The 22,989-nt window shown below is 43.3% G+C and overlaps 1 protein-coding gene across 7 annotated transcripts in view; it reads right to left on the bottom strand.

The window, feature by feature from the left end:
- DAAM2 (dishevelled associated activator of morphogenesis 2) overlaps nucleotides 1–22,989 on the bottom strand; it is a 212,942-nt gene that overhangs the window by 73,168 nt on the left and 116,785 nt on the right. For all 7 annotated transcript variants that reach the window (XM_035108128.3, XM_088666585.1, XM_088666584.1 and 4 more), the window contains 2 exons: nucleotides 9,320–9,394; nucleotides 4,082–4,176 (listed from right to left, as the gene is read on the bottom strand). In XM_035108128.3, coding sequence (XP_034964019.1) covers nucleotides 4,082–4,176; nucleotides 9,320–9,394 — 170 coding nt within the window. The remainder of the gene's footprint in view (nucleotides 1–4,081; nucleotides 4,177–9,319; nucleotides 9,395–22,989) is intronic.

Here is a 22,989-nt window from a genome sequence, read left to right as displayed (position 1 = left end):
ATCTTGGAAACATAATAGATTCTGCAGATGTGCTTGATTTGCTGCAATTATTCCAAGTACACAATTCTGATTTTTCTCAGTACAAAGGTTGGCCTTCTTTGGCAGTAGATGCACAATCTAAATTCTAATTAAGTCAGCAGGCCATATAAACTCTACCCAAAGTTGGCAATTATTATTGCAAGGATTTAGAGATGAACATGATGCGCAAAGCTTAGCCACCAATGAAACAGGCATGATTAGAAAATGAGCATCGGGGTCAGGGACAGGAAACCTGTGACCTTTCAGAAGACCGGTACACTCCTTCTATCTGGGATGGTCGTCCTCTTCCACCGAATCAGCCAAATCAACCCTGGTGATTAATGGAGTGACAGGTGTCGCAGCCAGATCGCCCTCACATCCGAGGAAACCTGTGACCTTTCAGATGGCTCAGCTTCCATCATCACTCCTGACCAACAGACATTGCTGGCTGGGGCTGATGACAACTTTTGGAAGATCCCAAGTCTCTCTCTCTCTCTGATCTAGACACTGCTGTGGGTACCCCAGATTCCATCAGCTGGGTAACTTTACAGCTTCTAAGTATACAGTGCTACTATCAAGGAAGCACTGAAGGGACTCCAAACAGTAAGCTTTCTTCTTCAATTCCAAGCCTAGTATTTTGATGGCCTCTGTACGAAGCGGCTCACGAATGGGATCTGATGCAGCTAAGGGTCCCTCCACTGCAGCCTTCCCATTAAAGAGGGAACTGGCTCACTCATCAGTCACTGGCACACAGCCCACTTGGCAACCTACACATTGAGTCACTGGAAATTAGTTGAGACGTGGGGACTTAGCTCAAAATTTAGCTTGGCTATAGCTACGAAGGAGAAGCGGGGGGGGGGGGGAAGAGAAGTACTTAGGGTTGTAGCCAGCGATTTAAGAGCAAAGACTTTATGTGACAGTTTGTGGGTGCTGGTGCTGACACTCATGAGGGCTGTTATAAACAGTGGAAATAAATGCCTGCTGTCGGGAGTAGCCAGCCAATGCAATGCTTGGGGGTGGGGGGAGCTGCCCTTGAGTGGAGAATTCCCATACCCCACTCCCACAGATTTCACAAAGAGGAGCCTTTCTATATATAAAAAAAGACTTCCCGGGAGTGATGGAATAGCATGGTGAATGGAGGCTGTGGAGGTGAGATGCCCCCATGCTTAGTATAAGGACCAAGTGGGAACATTTTTCTTCTCTTCATATGGAGGAGGGAGAAAGATTGTTTTCTGCTGCTCCAGAGAAGCGGACACGAAGCAATGGATTCAAACTACAAGAAAGAAGGTTCCACCTAAACATTAGGAAGAACTTCCTGACAGTAAGAGCTGTTTGGCAGTGGGATTTGCTACCAAGGAGTGTGGTGGGGTCTCCTTCTTTGGAGGTCTTTAAGCAGAGGCTTGACAGGCATATGTCAAGAATGCTTTGATGGTGGTTCCTGCTTGGCAGGGGTTGGACTGGATGGCCCTTGTGGTCTCTTCCAACTCTATGATTCTATGATTCTCTTTTGAGCATGATGCAAAAAGCAGCAGCTGACTAATGGCCATTAGGCGCCATTAGTTACAAATGAAAAATCTTATTAATATTAAATAATAACAAGCAACAAGGGTAGTGCTGTAGCATCTCTTTATATACAGAAGGTCCCAAATTCAATCCCTGGCATCTTCAGGCAGGGCTGGAATTGTCTCCTGTTTGAAACCCTGGAGAGCTGCTGCCAATCAGGGGAGAGAATACTGAGCTGGATAGACAATGGCTTCTTTCTATGCTCCTTCCCTGCGAGAAGTGATGTTACAGGGAACCAGGCAGAGGGACTTCTCAGTAGTGGTGCCCGCCCTGTAGAACACCCTCCCACCAGATGTCAAGGAAATAAGCAACTATCTTACTTTTAAAAGACATCTGAAGGCAGCCCTGTTTAGGGAAGATTTTAATGTTTGATGTTTTATTGTGCTTTTAATTTTCTGTTAGGAGCTGCCCAGAGTGGCTGGGGAAACCCAGCCAGATGGGCAGGGTATAAGTAAATTATTATTATTATTATTATTATTATTATTACTACTACTACTACAGTGGAACCTCGGTTTACAACTACCCCCGTTTACGAAAACCTCCGTTTCCGAACGCTGCAGACCTGGAAGTGTTTAAATCCGGGTTCCGCGGTGTTGGATGCGCAGATGCGATCTGCACAGCTCGCACATGCACAAAACACTCTATCGGCGCTTCGCGCACACGAAGCATGCCTTCGGCGAGCGAATACCTCGGGCAAGCGAACGCCTCCGCAGAACGGATTGCGTTTGCAAACCGAGGTACCACTGTATTATTATTATTATTATGTGATGTAGATTCTGCCTGTCCACTTTTTTTACAACTGTTTTGTTTACATAAATAGTATTACGCTTCTTCCATCTCAGCAAACATGTTTATACCCCTAATTACTATTTTTTCCTTTATTATACTAGACAATTGGGATAGCTTCCAGGCTGTTGCTAAGCTGATTTTAACAGCACTTCATTAGTTACTGCAGCCTAACAAGATTGCAAACAGATTGTATTATATTTTACGCCTATTAATTTAGTAAACCTCTGGATTGGCCTGCTCCTTTATCACTTTACAATCCTATAAAATATGAATGAAGTCTGCACTTGATCAGAGAAGACAGGGAGCCCACCCGCTAATGACCAAAAATAAGGGGGGGAGCATGTTCACCATTTAGAATAACTGCAAAGAATGCAATATGAATTGCAAATATACCTATATGAATATATTTGCCTGGCTGGAGAGAAGAAGCCTGTAAAGAAGAGAATATAATTCCCCATGATTTGCTGGTCTAGGCACAGAGTTTCACAAAGTGTTATTTGCAAACTACTAGAATACTGACAGGCAAAAACTTAGTCCGTGGCTGCTGTTGGCCCAGGTGCCTTGAGTTGGAGATTATGTATGAAGTAAAGGGAGAAGTGGTAGAGCAGGTTATCAGAAGGAGTAGGATGGAGGAATAATCCATTTTAATATATAAGGAATTTGGTAGTTGCCACATTATCAAGTTTGCTCACATCAGAATGCTTCTTGCATCAAGTGCTCACTTATACCCAAGCCCCTCGTGCATTTGTTGGGTTAAAAAAACAATCCCAGCTAATAAGATGCAAAATTATACACCAAAAAATGTATATAAAAGGCTGCATCCAATGTTTGTCATGCTCAAAGGAGACCCACTGAAATTAATAGGCACGAGTAGCATGAGTCCATTCATTTCATTAGGTCTAGCATCATTTTATGAGTATAAAATATGTGATAATTGCTTGCATTTTTTAGTGGAACTCCTTTCCGCCGAGATCAAGGAGTAAGGCAGGAACTGGAAAAATCCTTCCGCATGATAAGCTCAACCTCAAGATTTTCAGAAAATTCCATGCACAAATGGACAGGTGAGGAAAGAGTAGCAGTATAGTGTAGGACCCAGGTGGATAACGTTAATATGGTTGAGTGCAGAGGCAGGAAACATTTCTTCTGTTGTGCATCACATTGTCCTGGGGGCAATCTGTCAGGGACTGGGGGGGTGGGTGCAGCTGGATCCAGCTATGGGCAAAGCCAGAACCAAATATGCATGGGGCACTTCTTTTTTCATGTTCTCTTTTTTTCTTCCATGCCCTTTCTCTCTCTCTTTCCTACCTTTCCCCTCATTTTGTCCCACTTGAAACTAGACTGGTGGACACACCCACGTGCGGACTGAGGGATGGTTGACATGGAAGATCTATCAGGTTCAAAAAGGAAGAAGCTTATGATGACGGCATGTGGTTTAAGAATCACTGCCGTATTTTAGATCCAGAGGAAAGTTGGCAGGTTTGAATGCAGCCGTGCAGATTCCCTGAGCTTCCCCCATCCCTTCAACAGTTCCATACTGGTTAACCTCAGAGAGAAAAGAACTTTTCTCCACAGTCATGACAACTACACTCCCTCTGTGATTTTAGAGAACCAAATTAAGAGAACAGTCAAAACACTATACTTCTCCGTGTTAGCTGATCTCAGCTCATGGCCCAAGAAGTGTGTGGTGTGGGGAGAGAGGATGGATAATTACCTCATGGGCTGAGTCCTCAGAGCTGTCTTCAAGTCTTCAACTATTTTATTCCTCATTTCCGTTTCTTCTTCATCAAATGCATACAAGGTCTGCATCTGTTTGGACGAGGCAAAGAAACAGTTACAAATTCAGCACTGGACGAAAGTTCAGAGAAATCTGAGGCTACTGAGCAACTCAGGATTCACCCACGAGAGCTTTTTGCCAAACTAAACTGGAGATGCTGCTGGGAAGCTCACCAAGAAAGCAAAGTCCTCCCCAGTAACAAAGCTGGATAAAAATGAGCTTCTGCCTAAGGACCAAAGAAGTCTGTGTCTTGTAAGTGCAACGTTGTTGCTTTTAACCAAATGGACACTGTGGGGTGGCTGATATGGATCAGAATTCCAGTGTGCGGATTTTAATCTCCTTCTACCCCACCACCCAAGGTCCTGATTCAGTATGTGCCTCCAGCATAAGCAATTTAGATAAGGGGGAGACCCCCATGCACTTTACTTGGGAGTTTTCACCCCTTTGCAAATACCAGTATGGGACCCCCAACACAGATTAGGACCACAGTAGGAAAATCCCCCTAACCTCCTAGAACTAGGATCCCAAACTGGATCAGGCACCTAGATTGCAATGAGGTAGGCAAAAACCACAGGGCCAGAGCCAATTTGTCAAGTGGGAAAATTACTGCCCAGCTCCGAACAGACAGCCAATGAAGTCTATAGCAAGGTCATGCATGCACAAACAGTCAATATCTGAGGGAAGGAGATCTGGCAACGAATTGGGTGAGGAGGCCTGGCAGATCTCTATTTATTCCCCAAGCATGGACCCAAGTGTTGCTCACAGGCACAGTTGACTCCACCCCTGGGGAGGGCCTGCACAGTAGCCTGCCTGGATTGGCCAATTTGGAGTCCTGGCTAGTATGCAACTCCACAGGCAAAGCCACGCTGGCCAGGCCTTTCACCCCGGCACCAATGCTAAGAGCTGGATTGCGAAGAGGACAGGGCCAGGCAGCATCACCCCCTGACCATTTAGAGGGTAAGCTGACCTTTTAAAACAACAACAACAACAAGAAGAAGAACCATGTGCTTAGGAGCACAGATACAGAGCTAAAGCATCATTTGGTTTGGCCCTAACCAAAGCTGCAATCCTAAGAGTGGTTATTAGGTTAAAAGAAAATCCCAAAGGAATGGAAGCCCTGTTGAATTCAATGCAACTCATTTCTGAGTAAATCTGCTGAGCACATCTTGTTTTTCACTTTGGGTCCATTTTGAATGAATATACTGTGATGAAAGCTAAGGCGAGCTTGAAGAAACAACCATGCTCCGTCCTTCCAAGACACTTATAATAACATCTTACAAACAGCGAAGTCTTTCATGCAGTGTTCAGCACAAATCAGATAAAATCTCACTTTCCTTGGAGAGCCTCTTTGCCCCACTCCCCGCTTCTCCATGAGCCCTTCTGTGTCACTTTGTGCTTGCAATTCATGCCGTGCCAACACATGTCAAATCTTCAGGGTGGTCAGTTGATGAAGCAATGTAACTCTTATATACTCTGCAGCTGGGACCGGGAACTAGATTTAACTCCAGGGAGATACATTCACTGATTCACGCTAAAGTCAAATTTGCTCAGTTAAGTGGATAGGGTTGCCCGACTCAATAGAGGACAGGACTTCTGTGCCTTTAATTGCCCTGCTCTCTTTTGAGTCTGGAAACCTTAAAGAGAAACCAGCAGACCCTTTGTTTAATTTCCAAGCAAAGGGCCTGCTGGTTTCTCTTTAAGGTTTCCAGACTCAAAAGAGAGCAGGGCAGTTAAAGGCACAGAAGTCCTGTCCTCTATTGAGTCTGGCAACCTTATAAGCGGAGCAAGCCTCCTCCTCCTCCTCTAAGGGAGAGCAACTGATAGAAAACAAGGAAATAACGTTGTGCCGGCATCCCTTCCGCAAAGCCAGAAACAAAACAAGACTGAAGCACTCTAGCATGCCATGTGACCTGTGGCCCTCCAGCTTCCAACCTCCTTGTCCAACAGCCATGGTGTCTGGAGCTGATGGGAGTTGGAATCCAGCAATATCTGTGGGCCACAGGTTCCCTATTCCTGTCCTAGAGAATTATGCTTCTTTGGGGGGCAGGGTGGAGGTGGGAAGATACTATCTCAATGACAGTTTCGTCAGAATGTGATCCGGAGCTAAATTTGTATTCCTTTCTGCAGGGACTTATCAGCACCCTATTTTTTTCTGCAGCGCTGGGGAAGGCGGTTGAACCACCAGTGCCCACTTTTGAAACACTCATATATTGAATTTTATTATCCCTATGATTTAGGGTGCCCTGAGTATCCAACTAGAGCTTTGTTGAAATTGAAGGATGCTTGAATCCAAAACCAAACAGAGCCAAATAATCCCAGCATTCTGGGATAATTATAGACAATTATAATTGCTGTTGCCAGCAAAAAGTTCTCACTCCTACACAGTCTTGGCCTCCACAACTGTTTCACTTCATTACCATGAAGTCATTTCATTGTGTGGTCACATGACTGCTCTGTCATTACAGTCTTGTGACCACACAACGAAATGACTTCATGGCAATTTATATGCAAATAATTAAAAAAGAAAAAGGGACCCAGGTGGCGCTGTGGGTTAAACCACAGAGTCTAGGGCTTGCTGATCAGAAGGTCGGCGGTTCGAATCCCTGCAACGGGGTGAGCTGCCGTTGCTCGGTCCCAGCGCCTGCCCACCTAGCAGTTCAAAAGCACATCAAAGTGCAAGTAGATAAATAGGGACCGCTACGGCGGGAAGGTAAACACCGTTTCCGTGTGCTGCTCTGGTTCGCCAGAAGCAGCTTTGTCATGCTGGCCACATGACCCGGAACCTGTCTGCGGAGAAACGCTGGCTCCCTTGGCCTATAGAGCGAGATCAGCGCCGCAACCCCAGAGTCGGACACGACTGGACCTGATGGTCAGGGGCCCCTTTACCTTTACCTTTAATTAAAAAAGAATAAAACCTTCACATAGTGACTTTGTCACCTTAGCTTTCTAGGGGTGGTGCTTACCTGACACCACTTCGATGGGGATTGCTAAAACGACCCTATCAAAGACGGAGTGTGGTAGGAAGGTGGTCTACTCAACCTCTGCAGCTAGCACTAGCGGGCAGGAGCAGCACCATCATCATAACCAATAATATTTATATACGGCTTAATATGCAGAATCCCTAAACAATTTACATAAAACACAGTAAGATTGGAAAAGGGAAATGTATATACGACATGTGAAACCCAAAATGGAAATAAATGCATCCGTAAAAACAGAGAAGCCATCTCTAAAACATACAGTTAAATATTAATGATCTTACAAGTCAGGAAATGCCTGCTTAAAAAGATGGGTCTTTAGGAGGTGTCTCAATCCTGTCCAGACAGGGGAGGTTGGCATATCGTTCAAAGCTGATGGAAGACACTCCATATCACTGAGCCCACTCCAGCCTCAAAGGACAGTGAGGCATCCAGAAGTACCCCCCCCCAATATACATATCTGCCCCATCAGAGGGAGTGTAGCCCCATCTACATCTCAGAGCACATTGCAAACTCATCACCATCTAGACCTGCTATCTCCTCATTCCTTTTAATCTGCCTGCACCTTAATTTGAACTGCAATTCTCTACACCCTCACCTGAGAGTAAATCTCACTGAACTCAATGAGACTTGCTTCTGAGCAGGCACACACAGGATTACACTGTTCCATCTTTTTGTTGTTGTTCCCTATCATTATCATTTCATTTGCAGAGAGAAGCAAATGAAAATGACCTGAGTAGATTGAGCATCCATCTCTGAGATGTGCTGAATGATGTATTTTTTTTCCTGATCTATAAAGTTCTTGTGCTGCAAGCAAATCATTTCCAAACCATGAAAAATAAATGTGTAACAGCTGTATTGTTGACCTCTGACACACACACACACACACACACTTTTAAACGTCATGTGCTCAGGATAGCTGTGGTTCTAAAGAGCTGCTTCTAAAGCTATCATTCATTTGCAAACATATATATATATATATATATATATATATATATATATATATATAGGAGTGCCAATGTTGACAAGCTTCCAAAAGCAACATGGGGGTGTAAAGGTAACTTTTCTGTTCCACAGGAAAGCAGGGAATGGGTTTATTTGATTTGCTAAGCTTAGACGACTGAAGACAGAAAGCAGAATGTCTAAGAGTTCACGTGCTCATGTTGTTGGAAGAGAGGGAAAGAAACAAGGGAAGCAAAGGGCAACCATTTCCATAAAAGCACCCATGGGTGCCAAGATCCATTCCAGTAGATTACCATGTGGATGGCACATGTTGGCTGGGCCCACTTCAACCATGGCTCCATGTTTCAGTGAGAGGGCAAGGAGGGAATAATACCAGCCAAAAGGGCTATAAACTGGGTGGTAGAGCATTTGTGCTGCATGCAAAAGGTCCCAGATTCAATCTCCAGCATCTTCAGGTAGGACTGGAAGAGACTCCTGCATTAAATGCTGGAGAGTCCCTGCCAATCAGTGGAGGCAGTACTGAGCTAAATGAACCAATGCTCTGACTCTGTATAAGGCAGCTGCCTACATTCCAACCAAATATATATATTTTTAGATACTGTTTTTCCATTGACTATCCACTCATTGGCAAGAACACTGCAAGGTGGAAACAAGTTTACTACTTAGTAAACTACTGGGTAGAATATTGCCTGCACACTTTTCCTTATTATCTCCACCAGTGCTATTTTTCTAGAAAAAGAGGTGCCAGAACTCACTATGAATGCCTCCCTCGTTCTCTTATAATGGCAATGGTGCCCACCCGAGAGGTGCCGGAACTGAGTTTCAGTGAGTTCCTGCTGAAAAAAAGCCCTGATTTCCACAAGTGGTTTAATGTTTATGGTGGTTCAGGGGTGGTATTGACTCAGAGTAGACCCACTGAAACGAATGGACCTAACTTAGCCATATTGAAATGGGTCTACTCTAATAGTTAGTTGAACGTTACCATTATTGTAGTAATTTGTTTTGAAACACATAAATTAATTAAAGAAAATAGAGACATACTCTACTGTTCACAAAGGCTGAAAATTCAGGGAAGGGGTCTAGAATATCTCTGAGAAGCCAGACCCTACCACAATCAGGGAGTGGGGAAAATTGATATGACAGTGCCTCTACACAACCCACTATGTCAGAACGGTCAAGGTAACAATATTCTCAGAGAAAGCAACTTTTCGACAGTATGCTGCAAGTTACTTACTGCAGCCATGGAGTTGATGCGGTCAATGTAATAGTCCGGCCAACTTGTAGCAAGCTTATTAGGGTCTTCTTGCTCCTGAAAAGAGAAAATCAGAGTTATATGAGATATATAAAAGATTGCCACAATCATTACCATCCAAGCTATTTTCTTTTTGCACCATGCTAAATTTTACACACCTCTGTCATGTCATCTGCTAAGCTTACTTATCCCAACCATTGTAATGTTTCCTCACAGGGCGAGTTGCTCCAACTTGCTGAACATTTGAGTTGTGCTTTTCTGAACTTTTCAGAGCTGTACAGCATCCCTTTCAAGCTGTGGTAGCCAGAACTGTACACAATGTTCTCAACCACAGATTTGTGTAATGGCATTATGATACTGACAAATTTATTTCCAATCCCTTTCCTAAAGATTTCTAACATGGATTTTGCCTTTTTCAGAGCTGCCACACACTGGGTTGTCATTTTCAGTGAGGTATCCATCATGACTTCACCTGAGATATGTTTCCTGGTCATCACCACTGCCAGCAGTTCAAACCCTGTACAGAAAATTGTTGTTCGTGCATATCAGGCATATCTAAATTCAGTTCATAGCAAAAACACACAATACAAAGTTGATAACCAGTGCATTATTTTTAGATAATAATCTTATCATGACTCAAATACAAGAACAGACACAGAGAGCTAATCTTGTTGTTGTTTAGTCGTGTCCGACTCTTTGTGACCCCGTGGACCATAGCACGCCAGGCACTCCTGTCTTGCACTGCCTCCCGCAGTTTGGTCAAACTCATGTTCGTAGCTTCGAGAACACGGTCCAACCATCTTGTCCTCTGTCATCCCCTTCTCCTTGTGCCCTCCATCTTTCCCAACATCAGGGTCTTTTCCAGGGAGTCTTCTCTTCTCATGAGGTGGCCAAAGTATTGGAGCCTCAGCTTCACGATCTGTCCTTCCAGTGAGCACTCAGGGCTGATTTCCTTAAGAATGGATAGGTTTGATCTTCTTGCAGTCCATGGGACTCTCAAGAGTCTCCTCCAGCACCATAATTCAAAAGCATCAATTCTTTGGCGATCAGCCTTCTTTATGGTCCAGCTCTCACATAAATCACATAAATCTATGCCTACTTAAATAAAGGTCATTCCAGTGAGGGCTATGCTTCTATGGAATCTCATTTATAAATGAGCAAGGTAGAGAAAGCTTTTAAATTTATCTTCTCTTTTCTTTTCCACCAATTTTCATGCATTAACTAGCAATCATACTGTGAGTCTAGTGTAAGGATTTGCCACTATTTTTTATCCCTGTTTTCAGGGTCGGGGGAGCTAGGTTGGTCTTGTGTCCTACTTTACAGTCCTCTACTTCGAAGTGCTGTCAAAGGACAGTTCTCTGTTTTAGAGGCAAAGTATGATTTAAAGATAAGGAACCACACAAAGGGGGAGCAGGAACCTTGAAGTTGACCATCCATAGTTAGCAGCGCCTGGCCTGCAGTCTACACCTGCTGTCTTCCCCACTATGGTGTAATGTGTTGAGTCCTAAATATCGTTACTATTTTTAAATTTGCATCTATACATATCAAATGCAAGTTTTATGCAGATCTGTGTCTTCCTTTTTCCTCTGAGAAACATAATAATGATGATGATGATATTTAAAATTGCTTTTCTAAATATCAGTCCTGAATACAAATTGGATGTAGATATTTCACACACCCATTTCCCTGTATCCACTTCCAGACTTTAGGTTTTACTGAATAGGAGGAGGAGAAATAATCACAAGGGTGATTTTGTTCTAAGTGTAAAAACATTTTACTACTTCAACCTTTATTCTAGTAAGCTTACAAAATGTGTGAGAAATGGGTTAAGACAATATTTACCAGCTTCTATTCAAATAAGCTCTTCTATCTACAGCAAACGCAGGAAAACCCTTTTTATGTCCACCAAAGCCATTCTTGCAGACACAAAGAGTTTGGGATGTATTTGAGATTCAATTATTCATACCGTTTGAGAATGGCTCATCTGACCTCTCTTCTTAGCCAGCTGCTGGGTGAACATTTATAAGAATCAGAATGTCTGGAGAAGCCCACAAATTACTGCTCTCTAGGGGAATAGCACTGTTTCCATTTAAACACAAAACTGAGAATTTTAAATCCAGTTTTCGGAACCTGGATCAGCAAGGAAACTCTTGTGTCAGGTGACTGCAAAACAACTTAGTGTGAGTGGTGGGGAGGAGAGCTTTCGTGCACCAGGAGATGCAGAAGGAACACATTGCCCCCACTCTCTAAAGCTCAACAACTTTCGGGGTGTCCTGGTTTTTACTTTTTAAAATATGGCCACCCTAGAATATATGGAAACAATTACCCAACTACAGGGGCAGAGCATGAATGGAATATATTATAGAAAAGCCTACTTTAAACTCCCACTGAATAGTGTAAATATTAAATTTAAAAACAGATGGCAATCTGCAGTATTTCATAAGCAGCTGTCTCATTCTTCCCAATGCAACAACACTATAGTCAATATGAGAACCGTCTTCCAATTCCATACAACTGCAATGCAGTCAACATATATTTTAAGTACAGAAGCTAACTGTCTTCAATAGGCCCCCTTCCAACATGGAACCTGGGAGATTCAACAGTCTTCAGTGAGTGTTTAGAAGCAGGCAGTGGTTGTTGTTGTTGTTTGTATTTGTGATGGTACCCACTGGCATGGAGTCCTATCACCTCTTTTTTGTTGCACATGGCAAACAGGGTGTGGTAGCACCCACAGAACTTTTATCAAGAGTACCAGCACCCCGCTTTTATTTTCACAAAAATAAAACAGCACTGGAAAAAAGAAACCAAAAACAGTACTGGAGACAAGAAACCAAACTAACAGAAGTCGGCCTATTCAATGGGTATTTATGGATTCTCCGTTAAGTCCATCTAAACACCAGGAAGAACTTTCTGGCGGTAAGAGCTGTTCGACAATGGAACGGTCTCCCTCCGGAGGTGGTGGGCTCTCCTTCCTTGGAGGTTTTTAAGCAGAGGTTCAATGGCCATCTGTCATAGATGCTTTAGTTAGATTAGACCAGACCAGACTAGACTAGTCCAGACCAGACCATGCTTTGTTTTATTCTTTGGGGGAGGGAGGCAGATGACGGATTTGAGGCTAGTGTTTGTTTGAAAACCAGATTTCTTTAGGCTGAATTCAACAACGAAAACAACTTTTAATCAGCTGCTGCATTGCTTGGCCCAGTTCGGCAAGGTCTGATTTAGTTTCTCTCTCCCCGCCCCACCCTCAAATCTATGAAATATGGAACATTCTTCAAACTAAGGGATGCTCGCCTCATTGGGCTGTGATCAATTATACCTCTACTGGCTGGCGTTCTCTGATTAATGCGCAAAATATGTACAGCCTCTTCCTCCCCCCCCCCACAAGCTATAGGACACAATATACATTTATAACTGAAGCTTGAAACAAATTCAAGATTTTCCAGACTTCTTTCTCACTCTTTCCCTCTCTCACACATACAGTATATACAACTCCTAAGGCAGGCAAGTCACAAGAGCCTCCAGTTTTGAAGCAGGACAGACCAAACGGTCCAAGTGCAATGCACTCTTTCCTAAAAAGTACAATTAAGCACTTCCAAAGCATTGTTAGACACTTCTGATACATCTCCCCCAAGGGTTCTGAAGGCAATAGGAAATAATTGTCCCTTCCAGAAATGGGCAAGAGATGTGTGCAAACTTTCCTTTCAGTTTTTGCAAAGTAAACTATGAATATTCCTTGATAAACAGCAGCTTAATGACTATGAAAAATAGTCTTCACACTCTCCAGTGTGAAGAACAGGTGTGCATATGGTAACGGATTTCTAATAGTCAGCAGTAAGGCCTAGCAACAAATGTTAACAGTTGAATTGCATAGCTTGTTCTTCTTTGTTGATAGAAGGAAGAATCAGGCCTCTATAATGCGGTCAACCTTTTCTGGCTCACTTTTCCATATGTATATATTTGAACAGGAAGGAGAAGGGGGCTTGAATAGACTGCTTTTTAGCTAACCAGATTGTGCCAGAACGCAAGAGTTTTCATATGTGCATTTAGTAGCGTAGATAGAAAAGCCTGCCTCAAACACTATGCACAATATTGTGACTTGAAGTAGAGATTGAATTGCTCAAAGCAAGCCAGAGCTGCAAAACTGCAGCCGCTCGAAGCAGTGATTTAATCTTTCAAAACTCAAAACATGTCTGTGGTGCTCAATTGTGCATTTTTTAATATTAGCCTAATAGCTCATCTCCCTATTACTGTGGTTACAGATTTGGTACCCTTCCCCCCCCTGCCCCAATAAGTGAGTATATACTAAGGTCTGAGTACACATTACAGCCACAACAGAAAGGCTATCAAGGCCAGCATTAACACAGTCAAGCGCTCCCTCAGCCATAATGTATCAAATTACTAACTCCTCTTCACTATGGCTTTTCAAACTGAGAGTCTCAGCAGAACATCAGAAGAGCCTGATGGATCAGACTCATGGTCCATCTAGTCCTGTTCTCACAGTAGCCAACCAGATGTCTGTGGGAAACCCGCAAGCAGAACCTGAGCACGAGAGCACTCTTCTCTGTGGTTTCCAGCAACTGGAATTCAGAAGCATAACTGTCTTCCGGGTGTGGAAGCAGAGCATAGCCATCACAGCAAGTAGAAACTGATAGCCTTATCTTCCATCCAAGTTCCCATGCCCCTCACAGTAGGAAATGGGAACATAGAGAATCAGGATTAGAGACTCACAGTGCAAAAAATGGAGGCAGTGAGAGATCTTACTTTCTTGAGTTCCATGATCAATGCAGAGGGTGACAGCAATCACCAAATTAAAATACACCTGCTTCTTGGGAGAAAAGCAATGACAAACCTAGACAGCATCTTATAAAGCAGAAACATCACCTTGCCGACAAAGGTCTGTATAGTTAAAGCTATGGTTTTCCCAGTAGTGATGTTTGGAAGTGAGAGCTGGACCATAAAGAAGGCTGATCACCGAAGAATTGATGCTTTTGAATTATGGTGCTGGGGGAGACTCTTGAGAGTCCTATAGACTGCAAGAAGATCAAACCTATCCATTCTTAAGGAATTCAGCCCTGAGTGCTCACTGGAAGGACCGATCCTGAAGCTGAGGCTCCAATACTTTGGCCACCTCATGAGAAGAGAAGACTCCCTGGAAAAAAACCCTGCTGTTGGGAAAGATTGAGGGCACAAGGAGAAGGGGACGACAGAGGATGAGATGGTTGGACAGTGTTCTCAAAGCTACCAACATGAGTTTGACCAAACTGTGGGAGGCAGTGCAAGACAGGAGTGCCTGGCGTGCTATGGTCCATGGGATCACGGAGAGTCGGACACGACTAAATGACTAAATGACTAAACAACAACAACAACAACAACAGGGCAATAGTGAAGATCCACATGAGAAGTGGGTTCTATTCATGGCTGTCAAGTTTTCCCTTTTCTCGTGAGGAAGCTTATTCAGCATAAGGGAATTTCCCTTTAAAAAAAGGGAAGAACTTGACAACTATAGTTCTATTGGAGTCAAGCATGTATTGTCACAGGGTGGCTATGGGCACCATCCCTATCAGGTGCCAGAAAGCGAGGTGACAATGAGCCTGTCTCAACTGAGCACCAGCCTCATGTTCTAACCATTGGACTCTACAATTATATAATTCTATTAGTATTTCTATATGCAAAAAGTGGAGCAAAGGAGGAGAAGAGGGTTTTTTTTTAAAAAAAATACAGTATGTGTTTCCCTGTTAAGTAGCCTTCCGACAGCACAGTGATTGAGAGACTGTCTAGGAGATCCTCTTACTCCAAAATACAGTGGCAATATATGAAATGTAACCCACAGTTATCTCAATTGCTCCTCAAACTTTTTCTCGTCACATTTTCCAGAACATGTGGGATGAAAGGTTTATGCATTCTTTTAACATTATACACATACATGCTCATGCTCTCTCTCTCTCTCTCTCTCTCTCTCTCTCTCTCTCTCTCTCTCACACACACACACACACACACAGAGAGAGAGAGAGAGAGAGAGAGAGAGAGAGAGAGAGAGAGAGAGAGATAATTCGATTCATGCTTCACTTAAACAATAATAATTATTTCTGTTTCAAACGAATTGGTCCTAACTAGCTTAGGTATACAAGAAGAGAATCCGAAACCTTTGTTTTGTTTTTCAATCAGGGCTACCCAGCAGTCAGCAAGGCATTCGAAATGGTCCAGCATTCCAGACCTGGATGGAGCTAATGTCTGGGTGCATTATGTGAAATCTGAAGACTGGGGTTTATTTTTAAAAAAACCCAAGCATTTCGAGAGACCTCAGACTCTGATTTAAATAAACTGTGTAATTGCAGTGTTTAAAACAGGCTTAAACTTTACAATAACTGTATCTGGTACAGACCCTTCCATGGGTTTTTTGGGAGGAAAATACCATTTTAGGAAACTCTAAACTGCTGTGCGACTAGCTTACATGGTTTTTTTTAAAAAATAAAAAACTCCTTCATATTTGACAGCAAAAGGTAGATACCCATCCCCTCAATCCAAATGCAAGAATAGTTTAAAGGACAGCATACGATAGCATCCGTCTGTACCAGGAAACAATGAAGGAGTGTGCCTTTGGGGGTGAAATCAAAATGTTGGAAGGTGACAGTGCCTGCAGTGGCTGTAAGACAGCATGATACACAAGCATTACATTGCTGTTTTCTGCCCCAAATAGGTTGTGTGTGGATGACACACCGATGGCTAGAAAGGCATTTGGTCTGATCCAGCAGGGCTCTCATCAACTCCATACATGCTTTTGAGAACCCTGTTCCATTCATAGCTATCATATGTAGGTATGCATCTGTTTAAATACGTGGGTATGTTATTCATAGTCGATGTGCTTGCTCCGAGAACCAGCACATAGTCACATAGAGCAGTGTTTCCCAACCAGTGTGCCTCCAGATGTTTTGGGACTACAACTCCCATCATCCCTAGCTAGCAAGACCAGTGGTCAGGAATGATGGGAGTTGTAGTCCCAAAACATCTGGAGGCACACTGGTTGGGAAACACTGACATAGAGCAACAGTCATGAGGGGTTCTATAGAACCACCTATAAAGACTGCCTCCTCCACTATGGCTCCCTGCTAACCAGTCCCCTTCACCCATTAAGTTAGAAATGTGAAGATACAGGTAGCTGCTTAATACGAAATGACCCTTTGGAGATCTGACAAAGGAAGACTTCGCATGTTTTCTGCAAAGGTTATAAAACTTCATTTAAGCACACACATTTTGAAAGCCTGCCCTTTTAACCCATTTTAAGAATTTTATTTCAAGAGTTAGAAATTCTTCCTTAACATGAGGGCAAAGACTGGCTGGAAATGCAATTAAAAATAACCCTTCTCATTTTTACAGCTTATTTTCTACTGCTATCATTTTTTAATTATTCCTTTCTTATGTGTAACTTACATTGTTGTAATTTTGGCAATAACTATTTCCACCTCTACTTGAATGTGTCTGGATGGTGCCCAATGCAGTCCACAATTATACATTTCATACATACTGAAACTCTGTTTTATTCACCATCTCTGAAAGCGGTAGACCCTCTCTCCTTTTAATCCCTTTTTTCTGCCAAAACCCCTCAAGGCTCTTTGCCTGGCCTTTGCCAATTCTCTCTCCTCTGACAGTGCAACCTCTACTCCAGTGACATCAAAAATTTCCCCCTCAATCAAATCCCACATCTCCACTTGCCTCTCCAACATTTCATTCTGGATGAGTTGCCAACACCTCAAATTCATCGCATCCAAAACCAGTGTCTAATGTTTCCTGTCCCTTCGCTGCTGTCTCTTGCTATTAACATTGTTGTTCAACTGATCACTCAATCCTATGGTGGAGCTTACAGCCCATCAATACCCCTGGGAACATGTACTTTTTCTTTTCCACAGCTGTTGTCAAAATGCGGGTCTGTACACTGATATCATGTAATTTCAATGATGAAAACCGAAATACCAGCTTCTTCCATACATTTGCACCAGGCAATCGGTTTGATGCATCAGGCCCTAGGAACCAGCCAAAGGCATCTCTCAGCCATTCTGGAGGAGAAAGCAGGAGGTCGCAGTGAAGGTCCCCCTCACTTGCCTCCTGGGACAAAGGTGGTCACCACCCTTCGGTTAAGCAAGAAGGTTCTTTATACCTAAAATCTAAGGATTTTAAACATCACCTCACCTGGCCGAGATAACGACATTTGTCAAGTGACACCTTGGTCATATGAAACACTGAAAACTTTATCCTTGAAAACCTCAAAAGATTGTGTAACTTGGACCTTAGAGCCCATTTATATATTAACAGTTGTTCCAAGGGCAGATAGCCTAGGGATGACTCCCCTCAAGAGCATCTTGAAGTAACAGAATCATGGGAAGTGGGACAAGAATATGGCTACTTCCCATGCCAAAGTCACCCCATAGGATGCAGAAGGTAAACATTTTTTCCAGCCCTACTTATATGACTCACATCATTCAAATATTACCAAGAGTGGCATGGGAGAAGCAACTTCTGATAATATCAAAAATGCCACTAGCTTGGCTGAAATAACCAGTTGTGTGGACCATTCTGACTACCTACACTCAAGTCATTCTACACTCAAGTACACTTCACACCAAGTCATTCTGACCAGCTACCCTCACAGTCTGAGCCTGGTCTTTTGAAGGCCTGTTCTAAATCGCTAAGAGAAGTTATTCCGGACCTCAGATTTTCAGACATCTGTAAGCCTTTTAAAAAATGGGGGGGGAGAGAGAGAGAGAGAGAGAGAGAGAGAGAGAGAGAGAGAGAGAGAGAGAGAGAGAGAGAGGTGGAGAAGCTGCAAATCTTCTCTGCCTTTCCCATGGTAAAAGAAAAGAAATTCTTCAGGTTTAAAAAATAAATATATAATTTTCAAGGGCTTGACCCTCAGCGACCTCCATTCTTAAGATAAACAAATGAGCCAGCATTGCATAACGGAAACTGTGAGTTAAGCTGAGAAAGTTAGAGAGCGCAAGAGAAAAAACAGAGCTCTCATCCCTTCTGCTGTTCCCCAGAATACGGCTGACATTTTCAGAGTTTTATCTAGGAGTGGAATGTCAGCACATAGATGGATTCCTGAGAAAGAGTTCAAATGGCTTTTCCCTTGATGTCAGCAAGTATAGAGTGAAACACGAATGAAAGCTTTACCAGAAAATATCTGTCATCTTTCAGGTACTATATAAGTGGCCAGGGGAACAGAATTTTGTTGATGTTGTCACTTACCAATCAAAGGATATGTGCATAAGCTTAATAATTACACTTGTAATTTACAAAACAGTAGGTGCTGTGGTCTAAACCACAGGGCCTAGGCCTTGCCAATCAGAAGGTCGATGGTTCGAATCCCCACAATGGGGTAAGCTCCCGTTGCTCAGTCCCTGCTCCTGCCAACCTAGCAGTTCGAAAGCACACCAAAGTGCAAGTAGATAAATAGGTACCGCTCCAGCGGGAAGGTAAACGGCGTTTCCGTGCGCTGCTATGGTTCACCAGAAGCAGCTTAGTCATGCTGGCCACATGACCCAGAAGCTGTACACTGGATCCCTCAGCCAGTAAAGTGAGATGAGCGCCGCAACTCCAGAGTCGTCCACAACTGGACTTAACGGTCAGGGATCCCTTTACCTTTACCTTACCTAGACTTGGAATTGCCAACATGGTTCTCAAGGGAACTTCCATTTCTGGTTTCCTAGACAAGAGCTCTGTTGCCATTTTTAAATTTTGTACCTTGCCTGGAAAATGTTAGGTGTAATAAATAACAGACTCATCTTTCTCATTGTGATGCCCCTCCTTAAAATCCCTTGAGGTAAGGACCTGTTAAACTTGTTGTTTGTAAAGCACCATCTTTGTAGATGTGTCTCCACCATAATAATCTCTGAAAACCTTTGCTGATGGATCCTCTTAGAATCAGCTTTCACATTATCAGATAAGGGCCAGCAAAAACACACTTCAGCATAGTGAGAATTCATGACACTTTAATATGTTAATGAGGATTAAAGTGGCACTGGTCTGTATCCAGAAGCTCTAGAGTGCAGATATCATCCCAATCAAAATGGAGGTGGCAGCATCCACTGATTTACCTGCAAATTGTCCTTGCAGCAGCTCAGAGGTAACTAAATAATAATAATTTATTTATACCCCACCCATCTGGCTGGGTTTCCCCAGCCACTCTGGGCGGCTTCCAACCGAACGACCACTGCAGCAAGCCCCCTGCAGCAAGCCCACTAACCCTGAGGAGATGCCCAAATGAACATCTTTATGGCAAAGAGGTCTCTCTGCAAGACATCTTCAACTAAGCTGGCTGGCAGAGGACTTGGAGGTATGTGCTTTGGGGATAGAGGATGGAAAGGAAAACATGAATACTGTATTTTATTTCAGCAACATCAGGCTGGCCATTGCATTTTGTGGCATTCAGCAACAACACATGCCAAGACAGACCCCCATAAATACAGCAGAAATTTACAAAACAAAAGTAGCCAATAAAGTACTGAATAAGAATATAGATTATGAAGCAAACACTCGCAGGACATAGTGATCCCTCAACAAGCTAGCTGTGAACATGTAGCCCAAACGTGTCACAGAGAGAAACTGTTTCATGTGCAGTGAAAGAACTTTTTTAAGTGTCAGAGGTTACAACCAAATAACTGTGAACAGTGATAGATATTCGTAGCTTTGAAATTCAGTCTCAACAATTGTCATCTTTATTTGCAAGAAGTTAATCCATTCCTGGCACTGAGCAAATGTGCAAACAGTGGCAATTTCTTCACCCGTTTCTGCTTCTATTGGAATTCTCCGACATCCCTAACTCCGATACTGTCCTAATTTATTGTATATCCACATTTTGCTTGACATTGTGTGAACATGGTTCCCACCACAAAGAGCACGCACAATGCAAAACAGAAAACACATTCAGGAGTTTCCATCCACCCCCCCACTTCCCCACACACATGCTGAGAGAACAGATGACATGACCTTCATTTGGTGCATTATGTCTTTAAATGAGACCAGATGAACATTCATGGAAGGTTTTCTTTGGAAATCTCCATAGGGGAGGTGTTTTAAGAAGGGATTTGACGAGAGTGAACACTGGGTGTTGGGTTACTCCTGGTAGAAACTGTTATGTAGCTATTGCTAACACCTAAAGCACCAAAATCAACAAAGGTCCCAACTTTTGCCTTGAGTCCCAGCAATAGTACCAACGTTAGCAAGGCAAAGAAAGATCCGAGCAAGGTATCACCACTATGTAGCCACGAGCCCTCTCATGTAATCAGATTTTTGGCACAATGTACAAAGCCCACCCCCACTGCTTTTGCATCTTGCCAGAAACTGGGACACATTAATCAACCTCTACGGAAAGGGTGGTCTCAAGGCTTAATATAGATGGGCCACAATCCTGAAATGAAAATGATAATCCAGCGTGTGTAACAGCTGTGAAAAAGGCAAATTCCATCTTAGGGATCATTAGGAAAGGGACTGAAGACTGACAATATCACAATTCCTTTCTGTGAACCTACGGAACAACCGCACCTGGAATACTGTATACAGTTATGATCTCTGTACCGGAAAAAAGGATATTGTAGATCTGGAAGAAGTGCAGAAAGGACAACCAAAATCAGCAGGCGACTGCAGCAACTTCCCTATTAAGAAAGCTGAATAGTGGACAGAGAGAAGCACTTCACACAGAATAAAGTTGTGGAATTTGCTATCATGCAAGATGTCGATCCGGCCACCAATCTGCACTGTTTGAAACAACAAATTCATGGAGATGAAGCCTGTTAAATGCTACAGCTAGATATTCACTCCAAGCGAAAGCAGTTGCCACCTGGCATGGTGGTGCCCAGGAGCTGCCTCCCTAGCAGTGCTGCTGCTGCTGACCTGAACGGGGCAGGGTTGGGGCCAGGATAATGGAGAGATCAGGAGGATGGTGCAGGTGCACCAGTGGCGACACTGAACTGGCTCTCCTGTGCTCCAATGAAGCCCTAAAGTTGTCACTGCCCTGCCTTGTCCAGGTGAGCATCAGCAACACTTCCCCCAGTAGGGCAGCACTGTGGCACAATCCCACTGCGCCAGCCGCTCCTGCCTCCAGCATCAGAGCCAGTTGCTGTGGGGGCCCTGTGTGGGCTTCCCATGGGCATCCGGTTGGCCACTATGAGAACAGAATGCCAAACTAGATGGCCATACTACCTTCCTATATGCAGCATCACAGAGAGTTATGCTCAAACATAAACATAATTTTTATACCTTTGATGGTGGTGCCCATCTCCAAGCATATTTGAATCCATTTGTATTGACTTGTGTCAATGTGAGAGTCATGCCCTAATGTGGTTGTCGGGGCCTGAGAGTATCTACCAATCTCAGCATGGATCGGGGGGTTTTTTGTAGAGCATTGCAAAGATAGCTTCCTGAGCTTCTGTTTGTGCTTAAAAAAGTCATTTTACACAAAATTGTACATGCTGCAGTAAGCAATCTGATGAGTCTAGAGTCTATGGGTTCCACTCATGAGGGTCAATGCAGATAGACCAAGGCGTGCAAAAGTCAATTATATTATTAGTATTGCTGTTTATTTATTCATTTATTATTAATTTCATTGGTGTTATGTTATGCTTTTTTTTTATACACCACTTTTTGGCCGCACAGGCCTCCAAAGCAGTATTAGTCACTTAATACAAGGAAGTCTCTAAGCAACTTAGAAACAGAATAAAAATACAGAGTTAAAAACATCGCAATCATCAATTCCATACCAACAAAACAAGAACCTCAAGAACGATGTTAAGTTCCTAGGAGTCTTTGTCATTGAATAAACTGTAATACAATATCACTCGTATTGCAACCACTACTATGACTAATAACCACACAATAAAAATATCATCATATTTTACTACCCTTATCCGCACAGCCTCTTCTTACTACTTACTACTAATAATACGCACATAGGAAGAGAGATGTGAATTCCAGTGACCTGAATTGCCTGGGGAAAGTTGTACAAGACCAGCACAATTGCCTGGAAAGTTGTACGGTACAAGCTGAGGTTTAAATACTCAGTGGAATCCTTCAAAAGATTGTTCACACTAAGCAAGAAATGGAACTAGGTGAGCCAGTTCAGTTAGGACTGGGTGCTATCCACAGCCGATTTCATAATACAGCAAGCATTGCATCTGACCTTTAGTTCCCTCCTCACCTTGAAGGACCAGGTATTTGCTTGCAGGTGGGTGAATGGGCAGGAGGACTCCCATGCCTAAACTGGCGTGTTTGATTCATTAATTCATTAAACTAGCAGGCCTGCAAGTCAAGAGCATTTTTAGTCCATTGCCCTCTTCAGATAAAAGAACTCCAATTTACTTCTCCTCTTCTTAAAACAGGGAGGGGAGGCAATACAATAAATCTAAGAGACATATTAAATATCGTTAAAGGCTGCTGCTTCCTGTCAAACCTGGCTGGCCGATGGATAGAACGCACCATTCAGCAAGATGGCTATAAACAGATACTTCCCCACTAGAGCTAAAAAAAAGCTCACTTAGCCTGCCTACAAAAATGGCCACAGAGAAGGTTGTGCAGATGAACCTATTCCAGGGGATGAGGGAGTGATAAGAGAAGCTGTTGTGCAGCCAGGGACTGCACCCCTCACTGGGGAGGGCTAAACACAA

Source organism: Zootoca vivipara, chromosome 3, assembly GCF_965207765.1.
Source record: "Zootoca vivipara chromosome 3, rZooViv2.hap1.1, whole genome shotgun sequence".
NCBI lineage: Eukaryota > Metazoa > Chordata > Lepidosauria > Squamata > Lacertidae > Zootoca > Zootoca vivipara.
The sequence above is the reverse complement of the archived record's forward strand: the minus strand, read 5'-3'. Positions and strand labels throughout refer to the sequence as shown.